The following is a 14,891-nucleotide window of genomic DNA, read 5'->3' as shown; positions in this document are numbered from 1 at the left end:
ACCCCCCCGACCGCCCGCCCTCCCTCCCCGCTTCTGAGAGCTCTCAGCATGAGGGTCGCGCCGCCGCGATTTATTTCTGGTGGTGATGTCAGCGCCGTGTCCTGCGTCACGCCGAGTGACCCCAACTGCGTTCTAGCGGTAATGCTGACGACGCGGGTTGTTCGCCTGGCACGGTCGAGGTGGCGCGCTGCGGCCCGTATCGGTCTGGGCTAAAGCACACATCGGATTGATATGTGGAAACATGGGGGTGGAGTTCTGCTGATATTCGCGGGTTCTTCCAGCTGAAGTCAAATGTCTCTGTCTATCTCGATTTGAAGCTCTCGTGACTTAAATTTTGATTTAAAGCTTTCGTGACTGCAGGGATTCATCTTCTTGGTTCTTTCGTTAAAGTCACGTGGGTAGAAAAATCACAGATCACGACGTTTCGATCGCAACACTAGCAATCGTCATCAGGTGGGACAACCACAGCAAGAAAAAAACAGCTGAAGTAGGCGAGAGATCTGCCGTGGCACGAGCTTATATAGGCCTCGGCAGTAGGGGGGGGAGGGGGGGGAAGGAGGCGGGGCAGAAAGTGGACCCCGCAGCAGCACCCGGGTCCCTCGAGTAAAGGGACCACCGCGGCAGCACCCGGGTCACTGGAGTAGAGTGGGCTACGGCAGCAGCACCGGGTCACTGGAGTAGAGTGGACTACGGCAGCAGCACCCGGGTCACTGGAGTAGAGTGGGCCACCGCGGCAGCACCCGGGTCACTGGAGTAGAGTGGGCTACGGCAGCAGCACCCGGGTCACTGGAGTAGAGTGGGCCACCGCGGCAGCACCCGGGTCACTGGAGTAGAGTGGACTACGGCAGCAGCACCCGGGTCACTGGAGTAGAGTGGGCCACCGCGGCAGCACCCGGGTCACTGGAGTAGAGTGGGCTACGGCAGCAGCACCCGGGTCACTGGAGTAGAGTGGGCTACGGCAGCAGCACCCGGGTCACTGGAGTAGAGTGGGCTACGGCAGCAGCACCGGGTCACTGGAGTAGAGTGGGCCACCGCGGCAGCACCCGGGTCACTGGAGTAGAGTGGGCTACGGCAGCAGCACCGGGTCACTGGAGTAGAGTGGGCTACGGCAGCAGCACCCGGGTCACTGGAGTAGAGTGGGCCACCGCGGCAGCACCCGGGTCACTGGAGTAGAGTGGGCTACGGCAGCAGCACCCGGGTCACTGGAGTAGAGTGGGCTACGGCAGCAGCACCCGGGTCACTGGAGTAGAGTGGGCCACCGCGGCAGCACCCGGGTCACTGGAGTAGAGTGGGCTACGGCAGCAGCACCCGGGTCACTGGAGTAGAGTGGGCTACGGCAGCAGCACCCGGGTCACTGGAGTAGAGTGGGCTACGGCAGCAGCACCCGGGTCACTGGAGTAGAGTGGGCTACGGCAGCAGCACTGGAGAGGTCCGCTGCTCTATACATCTCGAGTATTTGCTTGTATCCAGAATGCTTCACGGCGACGCCTCATGAGTGTCTGTACGGTATTTGCGTTGTATGTTGAACGGGGCACCTATACTAGATGGAGGGCTCTTGCCGATAACATCCGGTAATCCGGCAGTATATGTTTAGCAATTGTATATAATTATATACATTCAATGTCTATGGTGATGGAACCCGGCAAGGTCGGAACCGGTCCACAATTTGTTTTGCATAAACAAATGCAGCTTGATAATATTGGTCTGGAGAACTAAAAGGACTGAAACATATTTGTATGGATATGTTGAGGCGTATAATTGAGTTATGTTTATATATGTTCTGCGACACGGCAGCGCTTAGGAAGTGACGGTTGGTGAATCGCCCTAAGATTTGTGAAACTCCGAAGCCCTCTGGGTTAAAGATGCGGCGAGGTGCGAGGCTGATTTGTACTTCAAAGGGAAATCCAAGAAAAGGCAACGCTAGCACCACGGAAAGTGGAACAGCCGCTTCGTGCCGAGTAGACCATCACGCCGTCCCTACCGGGGCTGAATTTGCTGCTGCGGAACGTCAGACAGGCAGACAGACTGGCGGAGACTCCTTTTCTTCCTGCGTCTTGGGAGCGAGTGGCGGCTGTGATCGCCCCGCGTTCGGTTCGCAACGATCAATCCTCGTCCAAACCCCTGAGGAGTCGATTCAATGTCACAACAACGGGGTCGAGATGCCGATGCAATCAGCATTTTCTTCTCGTTTTTACCGTCTCCTTCGTGGTGTTCTTTTTTAAATCCTTTATATTAAGTTCACTTGATTGCTTGCGCGCTTGCTTGCGCGCTTACGACCGTGCAAATCTTTCGGTCGTTTTTAACCCACTTCCCGTGATCCAATCGAGCTGACATTTTGCACACAGACTCGTTGTGCGTGACAATTTATTTTCGTGAAATTTTTTCCCCAAAATTTTCCACTTTTTAGGAACAAAAAAAGTCATATTTAATTTAAAATACCAATGTGATAAAAATGAAACTCTTACTCAAGAAAAACAGAAATGAATAATAAAATAAAACCGATGCCACGCATATAAAGGATTTATAGTGAAAAACTTTGTTTTTACGGGTTAATTTTTTTTACAAATGTTTTACGTCTCGTTTTGTGGAGCGTTGCGCTGTCTCACGCGCACGACGATGATGGTGCAGTTTATCGTGAGCGTCAGGTTCATTTTATTTGGTGAAGTAATCGATGCATCGTAAGTTGCTGAGTGTTGATGTTAGCGTTTATTTTGACGGCCCTAACGTCAGACGTGTGTAGGGGGGGAGGGGGGTTCATGTCACTATTCAGAGATGAACACACTGCCTTGCACTCGCAAGGCAGTGTGTTCCAAACGCCCAGTGCTGTTTTGGTGAAATAACTACCTCGCCTGGTATACAGGAGGTTGTGGGTTCGATCCCGACCCTGACGTCTGCTGTATATTTGGAGTTTGCGTGTCTCTTTCCTCGTGGTCGTGTGGATTTTTCTCCGGGTCCTCCGGTTTTTCTCTCCACATTTATAAACGTGCGTTTGGAACATTTGGCTGTTATAAACTTCCACGTGATAAGCCACTTCGTTTAGCTATCATTTGTGGCCAGGTCGCTTCTGAAAAAGAGCTATATAGCTCAGTGGGCTTTACCTGATAAAATAAAACATAGTTTTAGTTTATAGTTCTCACCTGGGAGCGGGTGCCTTCCCGTTGAGCGCTCTGCTGTATCTCCCCTCCATGACCCCGCACTCCTTGTCCTGTTCTCAAGGCCGTCCCTGCAACATGTAGGGTACAGAATCACGCGTTAGACCTTCGCCTGGGAAACCGTGAGGAGAGGGTCGAGATTGTAGAATTTTTGAACATTTTTATTTAGACAGCAGAAGGTACAAAAAGTCCACTGCATACCGGGTTCATTCCTACATCCAACCATTGTTTATTGCTGCCATTTTCGATTTAAAGCTTTCGTGACTGCAGGAATTCATCTTCTTGTTTCTTTCGTTAAAGTCACGTAGAAGGGAAGTAATAAAATAATAAAAATAAAACATAATAAAATATAATATTATATTATTAATACAAATTAAACATAATACAATATTATATTATTTTATTTTGTTTTATTTTTATTATTTTATTACTTCCCTTCTACGTGACTTTACCGAAAGAACGAAGAAGATATTGCTGCCATATTTGAGGATTAAAGTTGGCTGAGGCGGTCTGTTAAACAGGGGAGAACAGCAAGGAGACACTGGCCGAGTTAAAGAGATTTCACGGCAGAAAGAGCGGTGCCTTCACACTGTAGGGATGTTTCATTTGTAAGGGATGGACACGAGGGGTCAATGGCAGATGTGTAATCACAAAAAGAATATTTAGCGATGTAAGGAATTCTCAGGGTAGCCCTTGAGGGACTGGCAAGCTCTGTCAAACATCGTGAGTTGTAGGTGTGCGCAGAGGTGTGGCCGTTGTGATACGGGCGTGCTGTGGAGCGGTGTGAGAACACTCTGGAGAGGGGGCCGGACACCTCTACGCAGAGACGGCTGTGACGAACATCTTAACAGCAGATGTGTTTTAACTTAACAGAAAAGTTGTGCAACATTTTCTTGGTTCTTTCGGTAAAGTAACGTAGAAGGGAAATAATAAAATAATAAAAATAAAACATAATAAAATCATTGTCACGACGTTTCGGCCACAACGCAAGCAGCCGTCCTCATGTGAAGAACATGTCTGTCGGGAAGACAGCGTGACTTTACCGAAAGAACCAAGAAGATGAATCCCTACAGTCACGAAAGCTTTAAATCGAAATTTGTGCAACAATGCCATTGTTAATAACGTTAAAATTTAATGTGTCCCCCCCCCCCCCTCCGTCGTTGCGGAGATCATAGTTTTGCGTGGTATGCTGACGCTTAACACGTGGCAGAGTAAAAGTGAGAGCTCGCGTTCATTCGTCACTTGAGCTCCCATCATGGACCAACTCACTCATTCACGGACCATATCAAGAAGCGCAGTCACAGAGTGCGTACCACGAGAGAGGGCCATCTCGTCCCCAGTTTCGCCCGGCCGCCGTGAGGCTATATCCAGCGGTCCCATCCAGACGCGCGTCGGCCTCGGAGTGCGCCCGGGGGGGGGGCTCTCGCTTCTCGTCTCGTCTCCTTTGGTCTCCTCTGCATCTCTCGCTTCTCTAAGACGCCGAGTGTCCATCCTCTCTCTCTCGTGTTGCTATTGCGTTGTTTCTGTCAATCTGTCAGTGTGTGCCTCTGTCTGGCTGTGTCCGGCTCTGTCTGTCTGGCTCTGAGACAGTCTAAAAAAAAGTGGAGCGTGTTGATTGAGAGCAAAGAAAATGAGCAACGCGTTTCAACACGTGCTTGTCTTCGGAATTATTTAATTAGTAGTTTTGGAAGCCGACTGGTAGCTGTCAAGGCAAATCGCACTTTGCGTTATTGCAAATGCAAGTACAGCATTTCATTTCGCTCTGGTGGTTGTCTCCAAGTATTGTTCAACCCTTTGATCAATGTCACGGTAAGTCCCTAATAGCAGCGCGACTTTATACAGCGGGTTAGTTTATATTGGATCGCCTTTACGAGAGTTATGGTTGGAAACCCTTAACAATTACAACGGATTAAGCATTCGCGCAGTCAGACCATGGCGATCGTCCTCCTTCATGGACTCTAGAAAGGGTCATTATATATTTTCAAGCGGTGTTAACGACAAGTGTGGTGAGTTTTTTTTAGTATGAGTGATTGTATATCGCTCGCCAATGTAGTTCCTTTTATATATATGCAATCGTCTTCGTTAAGAGTTCACGCGCAGATAGATAGGGCACAACGGTGACCCTCCGAATGAGAGCCAGAGCACGTGGACGGGACTGGGGTCGAGACGAGTGTCAGCCATCCTGAGTCAACCTTGTGTGCGCATTCCTCATAGCGAGTCATCCATCCACTGCTGGATGAATCCGGACCCCCTCCCGTTACGCCGTCGCCATCTCTCACGTTCCTGCGATGCCACAACCAATCACACTCCTGCACACGTGAGCTGATCTCATTGCTCCGTCTCCGAAGTGGGCATCCTTTCTGGCGTATTTTCTTCTTCGGCTTGTCGTCCCATCGTCAGTGTTACCCATCGGTTATCATCCCTTCGAATCCATGACGCTTCTGAACTCAAGTCCACTTATGTTTCTTAACAGTACAGGATTGGCGTTTGCGCCCTATTTCATGCATTCGTTCGTCTGTCTGTCATTTGCAGAAATGCGTGCGTTGAGTGGATGTGTGTCCTGTTATAAATTCACACTGCAGAGCAATTCGGCAGTGCTTGGGTAGGTCTCGTCGTACGTTTAACTTATCTCGCACCGTACGCAGCTCACCGTGCTAATCGGAAGTGTCAATGTGCTTGACTTGCCTAAATCTGGATTAACAGGGCGCTTTAAATCCTTCATTACAACCGTGATACTCTCATACCAACTTACCCGCACCTGTATAGTCTTCGGGAAAGCACTGACCAAAAGATTCCGTACATGACAAGCTGCTACGGTTATGTCTAGCTCTGTTTCAAGCCACTGCTGGATAAGGGCTTCCCCACGCCGTGTGGGTCATTGGACCAAACACACTGGTCAGTGTTGGTTGGTAAAGATGGAGAGCGTAGACGTGGTAACATAGAAGTACGTACAGTACAACTATGTTTTTTTCAGCACTGCCCATCACGCAACTCGGAAACCGGTAACACCTGTTATGCACGGTGGTCGCCCATCCAGACACTATCCGCGCTCATCCCGGCTTAGCTTCCGGGATCGGACGACATCAGAGGCGCATTCTGGGCCATTTGGTTCGAGGCCACAATGGGAATGATGTCGTGAACGTCACCGCGCTGTTGAACACTTCACACAAATCTAAATACGTAGCCCTATATGAGAGCAGGTGCTATTGTGAAATAATAGACGCAACGCATTAAAAGCATGGTCAGCCAAACAAACGTTTGGGGTTGGTTGCTCTACGCATTCAGATTCACGCACGCGCAGTCGTTACTTAGGATTACAATCTTGAAGGATTCCCAATTTTCAAGATACTCAAGGACAATGTCATTGAGCCGCTATCACCGCGATCCGCTTTGTGTTTCCTTGTCAGCCAGATGTATCTTCAAAAGGATGCTTCGGTCTCAATTGGCATTCGCCTGGTTCAAATGAAGGGTAACTTTCTGGCAATATAATTACATTAGTTTGACAACTTTCGTTTCTATCCACTTCTGGATGAAGGCTTCCCCCACACCGTGCCGGTTATGGCGTAGTTGTTTCAACATACCGTAACTCACAATTCTGGTTCGTTCAGTTTGGGGAAGGCAGCTCTCAGCACCGGTTCAGATATCACTCGGCAATGATGTAAGCCGTGGCCAGGAATCGAACTCAGGTTTGCCGGTTGCCTATTGCAATGAGCTAATCACTGCGCCACCGCTCCACCAGGTCTCTAATGATACCAACAACAACAGCCACAATAAATCGTTTCTATTATTATTACGCTGAACTCTCCCAGAGTGTTATATTCACACGGCTCGCGTCGTTTGTCGGGTGCTGGAAAACTACAGTACTCGGGATTCCCAAGGACATAAATAATGAAACGAATCACAACACAGTCACGTGTTCACGATTGAAAGTTGCCGACGAGAGGTTGCAATCGAGGATCCACTGCGACTTTTGAAATGACCACTGGCGACGCAGAGTCGAGACTGGTGCACGACTGACGTATTATGCAAACTGCAATCAGGTGCGAAGACGGAAGAGGGTGATGAGTTTCCAGGATTTCGCGGTTGTCTGCGGGGTGTGAATGAGGAGGGGTGACGAGTTCGAGTGATGAGCCTCAGCACAGAGCGTGAGGCAGGGTGAGGGCTGGGGGTGTTGCGCGTCAAGGTCGACAAGGGAAGACGACTCGCACGCCGAGACGAAAGTGAAGATGGGCGAGAGAATGAATGACGATCATTCCGAAGATCACTGAAATAGCTTTAGAAGCGGCAAAGACAGGCGGCAGAGCGACTATGGGATCAAAAGGCAAGGCAGAAGGACATGGTTGATTCGTAAATCAAGAACTTAGTAGGCACTGATGATGTCTTAACAATTTATCGGGCATTTAAAGTAACATTTCAGTTAGTTTTCACATTGACGATGTGCTCGTATTAGTCGAGCGTGATATGAGCACGGTTAACGCTGGCTCAGTGATGATGACGATGACGATGGCCATGATGATGCACCGAGTGACTGCAGGAGCCCCCGGTAGAAGACTCTTGAGGGCGTCATGTGGACGTGCCCTGAGTGTGGCCCCAGGAGCAATCACGCGGGGGCTCACGGTGCCGGGACGGAACGCGGCTCTCCGGGAGTCGGGGGAGGCTGGTGGGTGAAGAGCGGCTATTGAGCGTCGGACTCTGCTCTCTCGGGCTGAGCAAAGAGGCTGCCGGTCCGTGCGGACACAGCGCAAGGCAAATCACAGCGCGTCAAAGAGAGTCCAGTCAAAGGGTGCTTTCCTCGCGAAAATGTGCCCGGAGATGAAGCGCTGATCTCCTTGTGTTACGACTTTTTATACGGGGTGATGGCAATTCCACATTTATATGGTGGGGACGAATAATTCCACGGGGGGGAAAAAACGCCGTTGACTTCCCACAAGGTGGTACTTATTTTACAGACCCTGAAAGAACCAACGACGAAGTTTCAGACTCCCGACCGGAATTGAACTCGCAGCTTTCCCACTGCAAATCGCACGCGTTCTGAGTAAGCGCTCCGTCACCCGACACATCTGTATATGACGATGATGATAATAATAATGACAACGAAATAAATGCAAAAAATGTACAGCACTCAGTCAAACCACTGCTGGCGGATGAAGGCCTCGCTACGCCGTGTCTGTTGTGGCCAGTTCTTTGGTGGGTGCAACCGAAGACGGCTCCAGCGATGACTCGCTGTTAATGTTAGCCGTGTCCCACTGCGCTCTCGCTCCATTACCCAAAATAAACAAACCCCACAACATTAATACTACTATCGATTTGAAAAGCGTTTTAGCTACACTCGCATTTTATTCTAGGTGTGTAAAGTAACAATGTAAAACAACAACCGCGCGCACACTCACGCGCCGTGCCACTCACGTGTTCAACTCGGCCGTTAGAAGACGCATTGGAGATTCCTCGCGAGCGGCGGCCGAATTTGGTGGGGAATCGCAGAGAAATCGAGCTGACCTCACGCGAGTGAGTTCACCACGTCCGTCCGCCGCTCTTGGATCACAGCAGCCCTCGGCCAAGAGGGTTCACGCGAGGAGAATCCGTGGCGTGCTCGCTTGTGAACACCCCTCGCCGGTGGTGCCACCACGCACGCCGCGCGCACGCACAACAATATCCTCCAGACCTCCTCCACCACCACCACTCACCCACCCACCAACCACCTCCTCTGGGGTAAGCGAACGCGACCACATGGCGGCCGGGAGTAGGATGTTGCAGCGCTATCTTTAGCGCACCGCGAATAGCTCTCTTGCGTGAGCGACACACGGCGAGGTACAGTGCTCCGGCAGGGATGGTGTGCGCGCTGTGGCAAGGAGCCGCGCTCTCAGCCCAGTTTCCTACAGATTATCGGTGGGATTGCGTTTGCGGCCAATGACCACGTCATCGGGAATGTGCCCGATCTCGTCACATTTCACGAAGCGAAGCGCAGGAGTTGAGCCCGGGTAGCGCTTCGACGAGCCAGCAATCACTGTGCACAACACGGATTGCTATAGACTGCAGCAGGGCTATGTGGTAGGCAGCAGAGGGCTGTGCAGCAACATTCGCTTTGTTGTGCTGTACTTCCATGCTCCCGCGTCTGTGTCTCCCACCTTCACTAAACCGCGCAGACCAGCGCGGTGATGTATCGTCAAATGAACCCCTGCGACCCGCACTGCGTGGGGGGACCCTCACACAGCAGCGGATTGACAAACGGGCTACGTGTGCATTGTTTCAAAAATCACGGATCGTTCTGGCCTGGTGACGCACGGCTTTGATTCAGTACTTTGGAGGCGAGGGTTGGTGGATTCGTGAACCGGTCGGAAGGACATTTGAGTGTTATCTCCTCGTATGCGTGACGGATTTGTTTTCCTAGCACCACGATTTTCTCCCACACGAAACTAAATGATTCTTTAAAAAAAAAAGCATCCGAATGCAGGACCCTCCTGAAAATAGTCTCAGGCCTAATCGAAGCTTTTCTGACAACATACGCTGGCTTGGAGGAGGCCCTCAAGCCAGCGGTGGATTGACCATGGCTGATGATGATTATGATGATGCTGCTGCAGCAATGCACGAACACGTGGAGACGTTCTTCTCTTTATTTCAATCATCGGAGTGATGACAGTTATCACATAGCTGCGCGTGAATTCCAAACGAACGGACACCATCAAACACAATTCGCCATGTCGAGAGAGACGGCGCCTTGCCGGTTTGTGCCCCCGGGGAATTGAATTCGTAAACTCTATAGCCGATGTCACCAGAGCTGCACAACCGAGTGCGCCTCAAAGTCACTTTGAGTCTTGTTTTGTCAAGAACGAAGTTCCAAACTTGTTTAGCGCAGAGCCGAATAACGCGAAACATCTGCCAGGCACTAACTCGGAACCGTTATAAATTCAACTTAGCGTGTGTATTTTTGCGCGAAAATTCCGCGCTACATACACGTAGCTGCAACCGTTGTTTGTTTTTTGTATTCTATGCTCTGTGAAACAATGTACGCAATTAGACATGTTATATATGGGTGAGAATGCATTACTGGCTGCTAGTGTATATATATAACTGTAAGTCCTACACTGATGTATCACTTTTTAAATGCAGCTCTCTGTGTCGCTCCACTGCTGGACGAAGGCCTCCCTCCACACCTCCGATTAACACGCTTGGCTGTCTACGGTGCGAAAGGAGTTCCACAGACACATATGCCGTACCCGTCATGGGGTTGTTGACCATATTTCCCCACGCTGGTCAGTGCGAGTTGGAAAAGGAAGGGTAGTGAACGATGGAGTTTCTGGATATCCAGAAATGGTTGGTTCAGAAATCACTCACCATTAACGTTTGCCTTGGATAGGAATATAACTAGGTGCGCCGGGTTCCTAGCGCAGTGCGCTAACCGCTGCTCCACCCCTGTGTGTCACTGACAGAGCCTCAATCCTACAGGATTCCTGTCTCTGCTAACGAGGCTCATGCTCACACGATCGGAACCACACTCCTTCCCCGAACTGTGTGCAGTGAATGAACGGGTGATGACATATAGCTCGGCAGTAAATATGAATATTGTTTTTCCACGCATGCCCCGTTGAGCCTCAATACTGTCAGGAGTCTTTTGCATTGCGATGTTTGACCAATTCACATTTAAATCTTGAATACAATGTTATTTATCCACAGGAAATCACTAATAAATCTCAAGACTTTGTCAGGTTCATGCTGCATTGGGATGCTTGGCCAAGTCCTTTGAAAAAAATGTTTTGCTACGAGTGGGAGGAGACCGGAGTTTGATTTGCATCCCTTAAAAAAATCCACTGCTGGATGACGCGCCCTGTCAGCCATGGGGGCGGGGGGGGGGACCGCACGAGCCGGAGAAAACCTACGACGCGTACGAGGGGATAACACTCAACGCTTGTGATGTTGTCGTACTGTCATCTCGTAGCTACCTCGCAGCCAGTGTGCGCTTGGGAGTTTCATACATCTCTGCGCGATCCACCAGCCTTTGGCAACAGGGCACCACGCTCCCGGCAACTGCGCTATGAACCCGGCCACCTGAGTTCAACTACCGGCCACGGTTAAATGTCAGTGGAGGAGTGATATCTGAACCGGCCTTGCCGCCACCCCCCCTCCCTCACCCCTTCACCCACCACTCATCAACTCGCACTGCCCGGCGTGGCTAAGTGTGGTCAAACGCGCCATGTCATTGACACGGGGTGGGGAGGCCTTTGTGTGTGTTGGACTTCTTTCGCACCGTACGTAGCCAACCGTGATAATGGGAGGTGCGGGGAAGGGTAACAAACTAAACACAACAATTTATTCTAAAGAAATGTGTTTTGGAACCTAGATGTAAAAGTGTACAGATGGCCGCAGAAGCGCATCTGAAAGCGCGTGATGCAGTGACCGTCTTTATTCGGTGGTTAGCTAAAAGCCGCTGCGAGGATGACCGGAGTTCACGTCATGATGTATGTTCCTTGACGAGGTCAGCAACGTATTGTGGTTCACTTGTGGCAAGTACTTTAGATAAGCAAAAGGCTGTGTATGGAGACAAATTAAGTAACCCAGTCGTTGTACGTACGCGTTTGAATATCTTTTCGGGTGAAGACGTCAGACCGTATGGCATCGAATTTCCTGGCTTCCATGCTCTTGTAGCTGGGTACGTCACGTTACGATTGCAAAATGCAGGCCTCGTTACTGGCAATGGTCGTGGATTCAACTCTTGCCCCCCCCCACCCCCCACTTCAACCCAGCGCTCAATTCGTTTCTGCCAGTACAACTATATGTTACACGTTGTCATGCTGAAAAGCGATTAGCCGGTAACACACACTGTTGGCACCGAATGTGTTAAATCGCAAAACCCAACTTGTAACAGGTGCTGGCCACGCAGCACAAAGCTCATTCCACTGACGATTCCAAGGACGAGGCTCAGTGGACGGTGCCATCGCGAAATGAAGACTTTGTTGTAGTGATTTCAAGTGTTAAATACATGTGGAATATAGAGAGATAATCTCAAGATCTGGATGTAATATATCCCAAGAAGAGACTTGTTGAACAAAAAGTATTGAGACTTGCTGTCATAATTCATGGGTGAATATATAAGTATAGCTTTGTAAAATACTACTTGAGTCTCTGTAATGTGTTTCTAATGCCTGTGTTTTAGATGACATTACACATTTATTCTTATATATTTTATTCCTAATTTCACGTCTGATAAATAGTGTTTCATCTGCGTTGCTTCTTCTGCTCAGATGTACTTAGCTGTTTTTGTTGTTATGATAAGTTTCCTTTCATTATTGTTTTAAGATGTTGTTTTCCTCCCAGGTCTCCCTTGATTGAGCCTTTCAGGCTGAATGTAAGACTCATTATTTGAAGGTTACGTTTGTAGTTTTGTAACTATATAGGTTAATAAAATATACCCCCCCTCTCCTAATTTATCTCGACATAAAAGTTTTACAAATTTCAGTCCATCAGACATTTGGCTTTCACAAATCTACATCAATTGTTCAAATCCAAAAAATTCTGGACCGATTTCGATCTTCATGTATAATTGGTTATTAATTTTGCTAGTTCAACCCATAATACTCAACCACAACGCAAATATATATTTTTTTTTCAAAACTAGACTAAAACCTTGATTTGAAGCTTTCGTGACTGCAGGAATCCACACTCTCTGGTTCTTTCGATAAAGTCATGTAGTTAGAAAAAATAATAAAAGAAAACACGACGTTTCGGGCGCAACACAAGCGTCCGTCTTCAGGTGAGAAAAATGATCTGCTGTTGTGGCTTCATATAGGCACGGGAGGGGGGGGGGGGTATCGAGTCGTGGCTGTAGGAGTTCACGAGGGGAGAGGGGGGGAGGGTTTGTGGCGTGCAGGGACGGGTGGGGGGGCTGGCACAGGGGGGAGAGGGGGAACCAGAGAGTATAGAATAAAACCATTGAACAGATTCACTCTTTGAAGTCACAAATAGTTGCTTGTGCTCTGCTGCTGTGCGTGTGCCGTGTCCCTCTGTGTGATTGCGGTTCTATAACTGTCGCCGTGTTTGTGTGCGTATTCATGTGTGATTGTGTAGTTGCGTTGGCTGTGTGGTTGTGGTTGCGAGGCCAGTCCGCAGAGCATCTCCGCGTGATTTATGATGCCACTGGCAGCAGCAGCAGCAGCCACGCACGACTCACGTCAGAGTCGGCTGAGGGCTAAGAATATCCTGCCCTGGCTTAATTGTAGCAAGCTCTGCCTGGAGCTTTCCATGACAGCATCACTGAATGTAAACAGCTCCTGGCAGCCGAGTCTAATCGTAGTTACACGTGTTGTACACCTAGTTAGCCCTTTTGTCCATCTATTGCGAGACGAGGGCCTGACCAAAGCTCGAACGAGTCGCGGAAGGTTATTTTGACTAAACTTCACCATCGCCGGTCAGTCGTGCTTGCTGCAGCTGAAGGCGGGGAGCGAAGCAGTGGGTTACACAACTGGACATTGCAGCGCTGCCCTCTACTGCCCAGTACGTCGCTCCGCAGCCGCCGATGGCAACCTGTGTGTGTGGCATGCTGGGTGAGCATCCATCCGTCCACCAGCTAGGCTCAGCCGTGCTTAGCTTCCATGAGTTTGCGAGTCTCTCTCACCGTGGTGGCGTGGATTTTTTCCGGGTCCTCCGGTATTTCTCACCGCGTTTAGAAACGTGCGTTTGGAGTATTTAGCTGCTATATATTTCCAAGCGATAGTCCACTGCGGTGAGCTGTCATTTGTGGCCAGGTCGTTTCTGAATAAAAGAGCTCTATAGCTCAGTGGGCCTTACCTGGTAAAGTAAAAATGAGGTTTCATAATAAAAAAAAGGAAAATAAATTAAATCACGACGTTTCGGAGGCAACACAAGCTTCAGTCTTCAGGTGAAACTTGTGTTGCCTCCTAAACGTCGTGATTTTTTTTCAATTTTTTTACCTACGTGACTTTACCGAAAAAATGAAAGAGTATGGATGAGATAGTAATTGCGAAAGTAATTAATACCGCTCCGGTACAGTAATGACAGAGAGAGATATCACATTTCCACGCCTCGAGTCAATACGGTTTTGATAAGGCATTTGTTTAATGTTGTGCATCAGTGTGTTTGTCGCCACGACGTGGTGACGCAACATTCCCCGCGCCCGTTGCAAATTCCTCCTGCACGGTATCCATGCCGCAGCCTGCGCCACCCTCCCTCAAAGGCTGAGAGAACTGTTGCATTATTGGATGTCGGCGGAAAACTCCCTCGAATTTCTGTGCCATTTCATTACCTGTAAAAATCCACGGGCTTCCCTGGCAGGGTTGCGGTCACGCACACACAACAGTGCGACCCACGCTCAACAGCAATTGGACCGAAACAACCCCAGATCCGACGCGAATTTCCGACATAAAATCCGGACGGCACGCGGCTGACGAGGCTAGCAACAGAGCTCGGCGCGGGCTTCTAAATATAAAGCAGGGAGGGCGACGATGCTGCTGCTGCTGCTTGGCGCGTTAATAGCGGACACTCCACGCACCCACGCAGGCAGCGAATGCGAGGAGCCGGCGTCATTGCGCAAGCATAGGAGGCACGTGCACGCACGCGGACACAAACATCCCACGACGAATATCGTTACCAGACTGCTGGGGCAAGTACTCTTAGCGAGCACCGACCGCGCACGAGTGGGTGGGCGACCGGCGTAACGCCTTAGTCTCCCCAGTGCTGATCTCAACGCACCGCACAAGGTGCTCGCTGAGGCTGAGTCGACCGAGGGGA

At 49.8% G+C, this 14,891-nt stretch overlaps 1 protein-coding gene across 1 annotated transcript in view; it reads right to left on the bottom strand.

Annotated features, from left to right (window-relative positions):
• LOC133346234 (striated muscle-specific serine/threonine-protein kinase-like) overlaps positions 1 to 8,842 on the bottom strand; it is a 44,882-nt gene extending 36,040 nt beyond the window's left edge. The window contains 2 exon segments of the mRNA XM_061557774.1: positions 3,138 to 3,223; positions 8,559 to 8,842. Of these exon segments, the coding sequence (XP_061413758.1) occupies positions 3,138 to 3,187 (50 nt within the window). The 5' untranslated portion in view covers positions 3,188 to 3,223; positions 8,559 to 8,842.
• Between the last annotated feature and the right edge of the window lie 6,049 nt (positions 8,843 to 14,891).

The sequence above is a fragment of the Lethenteron reissneri genome, chromosome 23, assembly GCF_015708825.2.
Source record: "Lethenteron reissneri isolate LAM-NWPU_2019-01 chromosome 23, ASM1570882v1, whole genome shotgun sequence".
NCBI classification, from domain to species: Eukaryota; Metazoa; Chordata; class Hyperoartia; order Petromyzontiformes; family Petromyzontidae; genus Lethenteron; species Lethenteron reissneri.
This window is presented reverse-complemented; position numbering and strand designations above follow the sequence as displayed.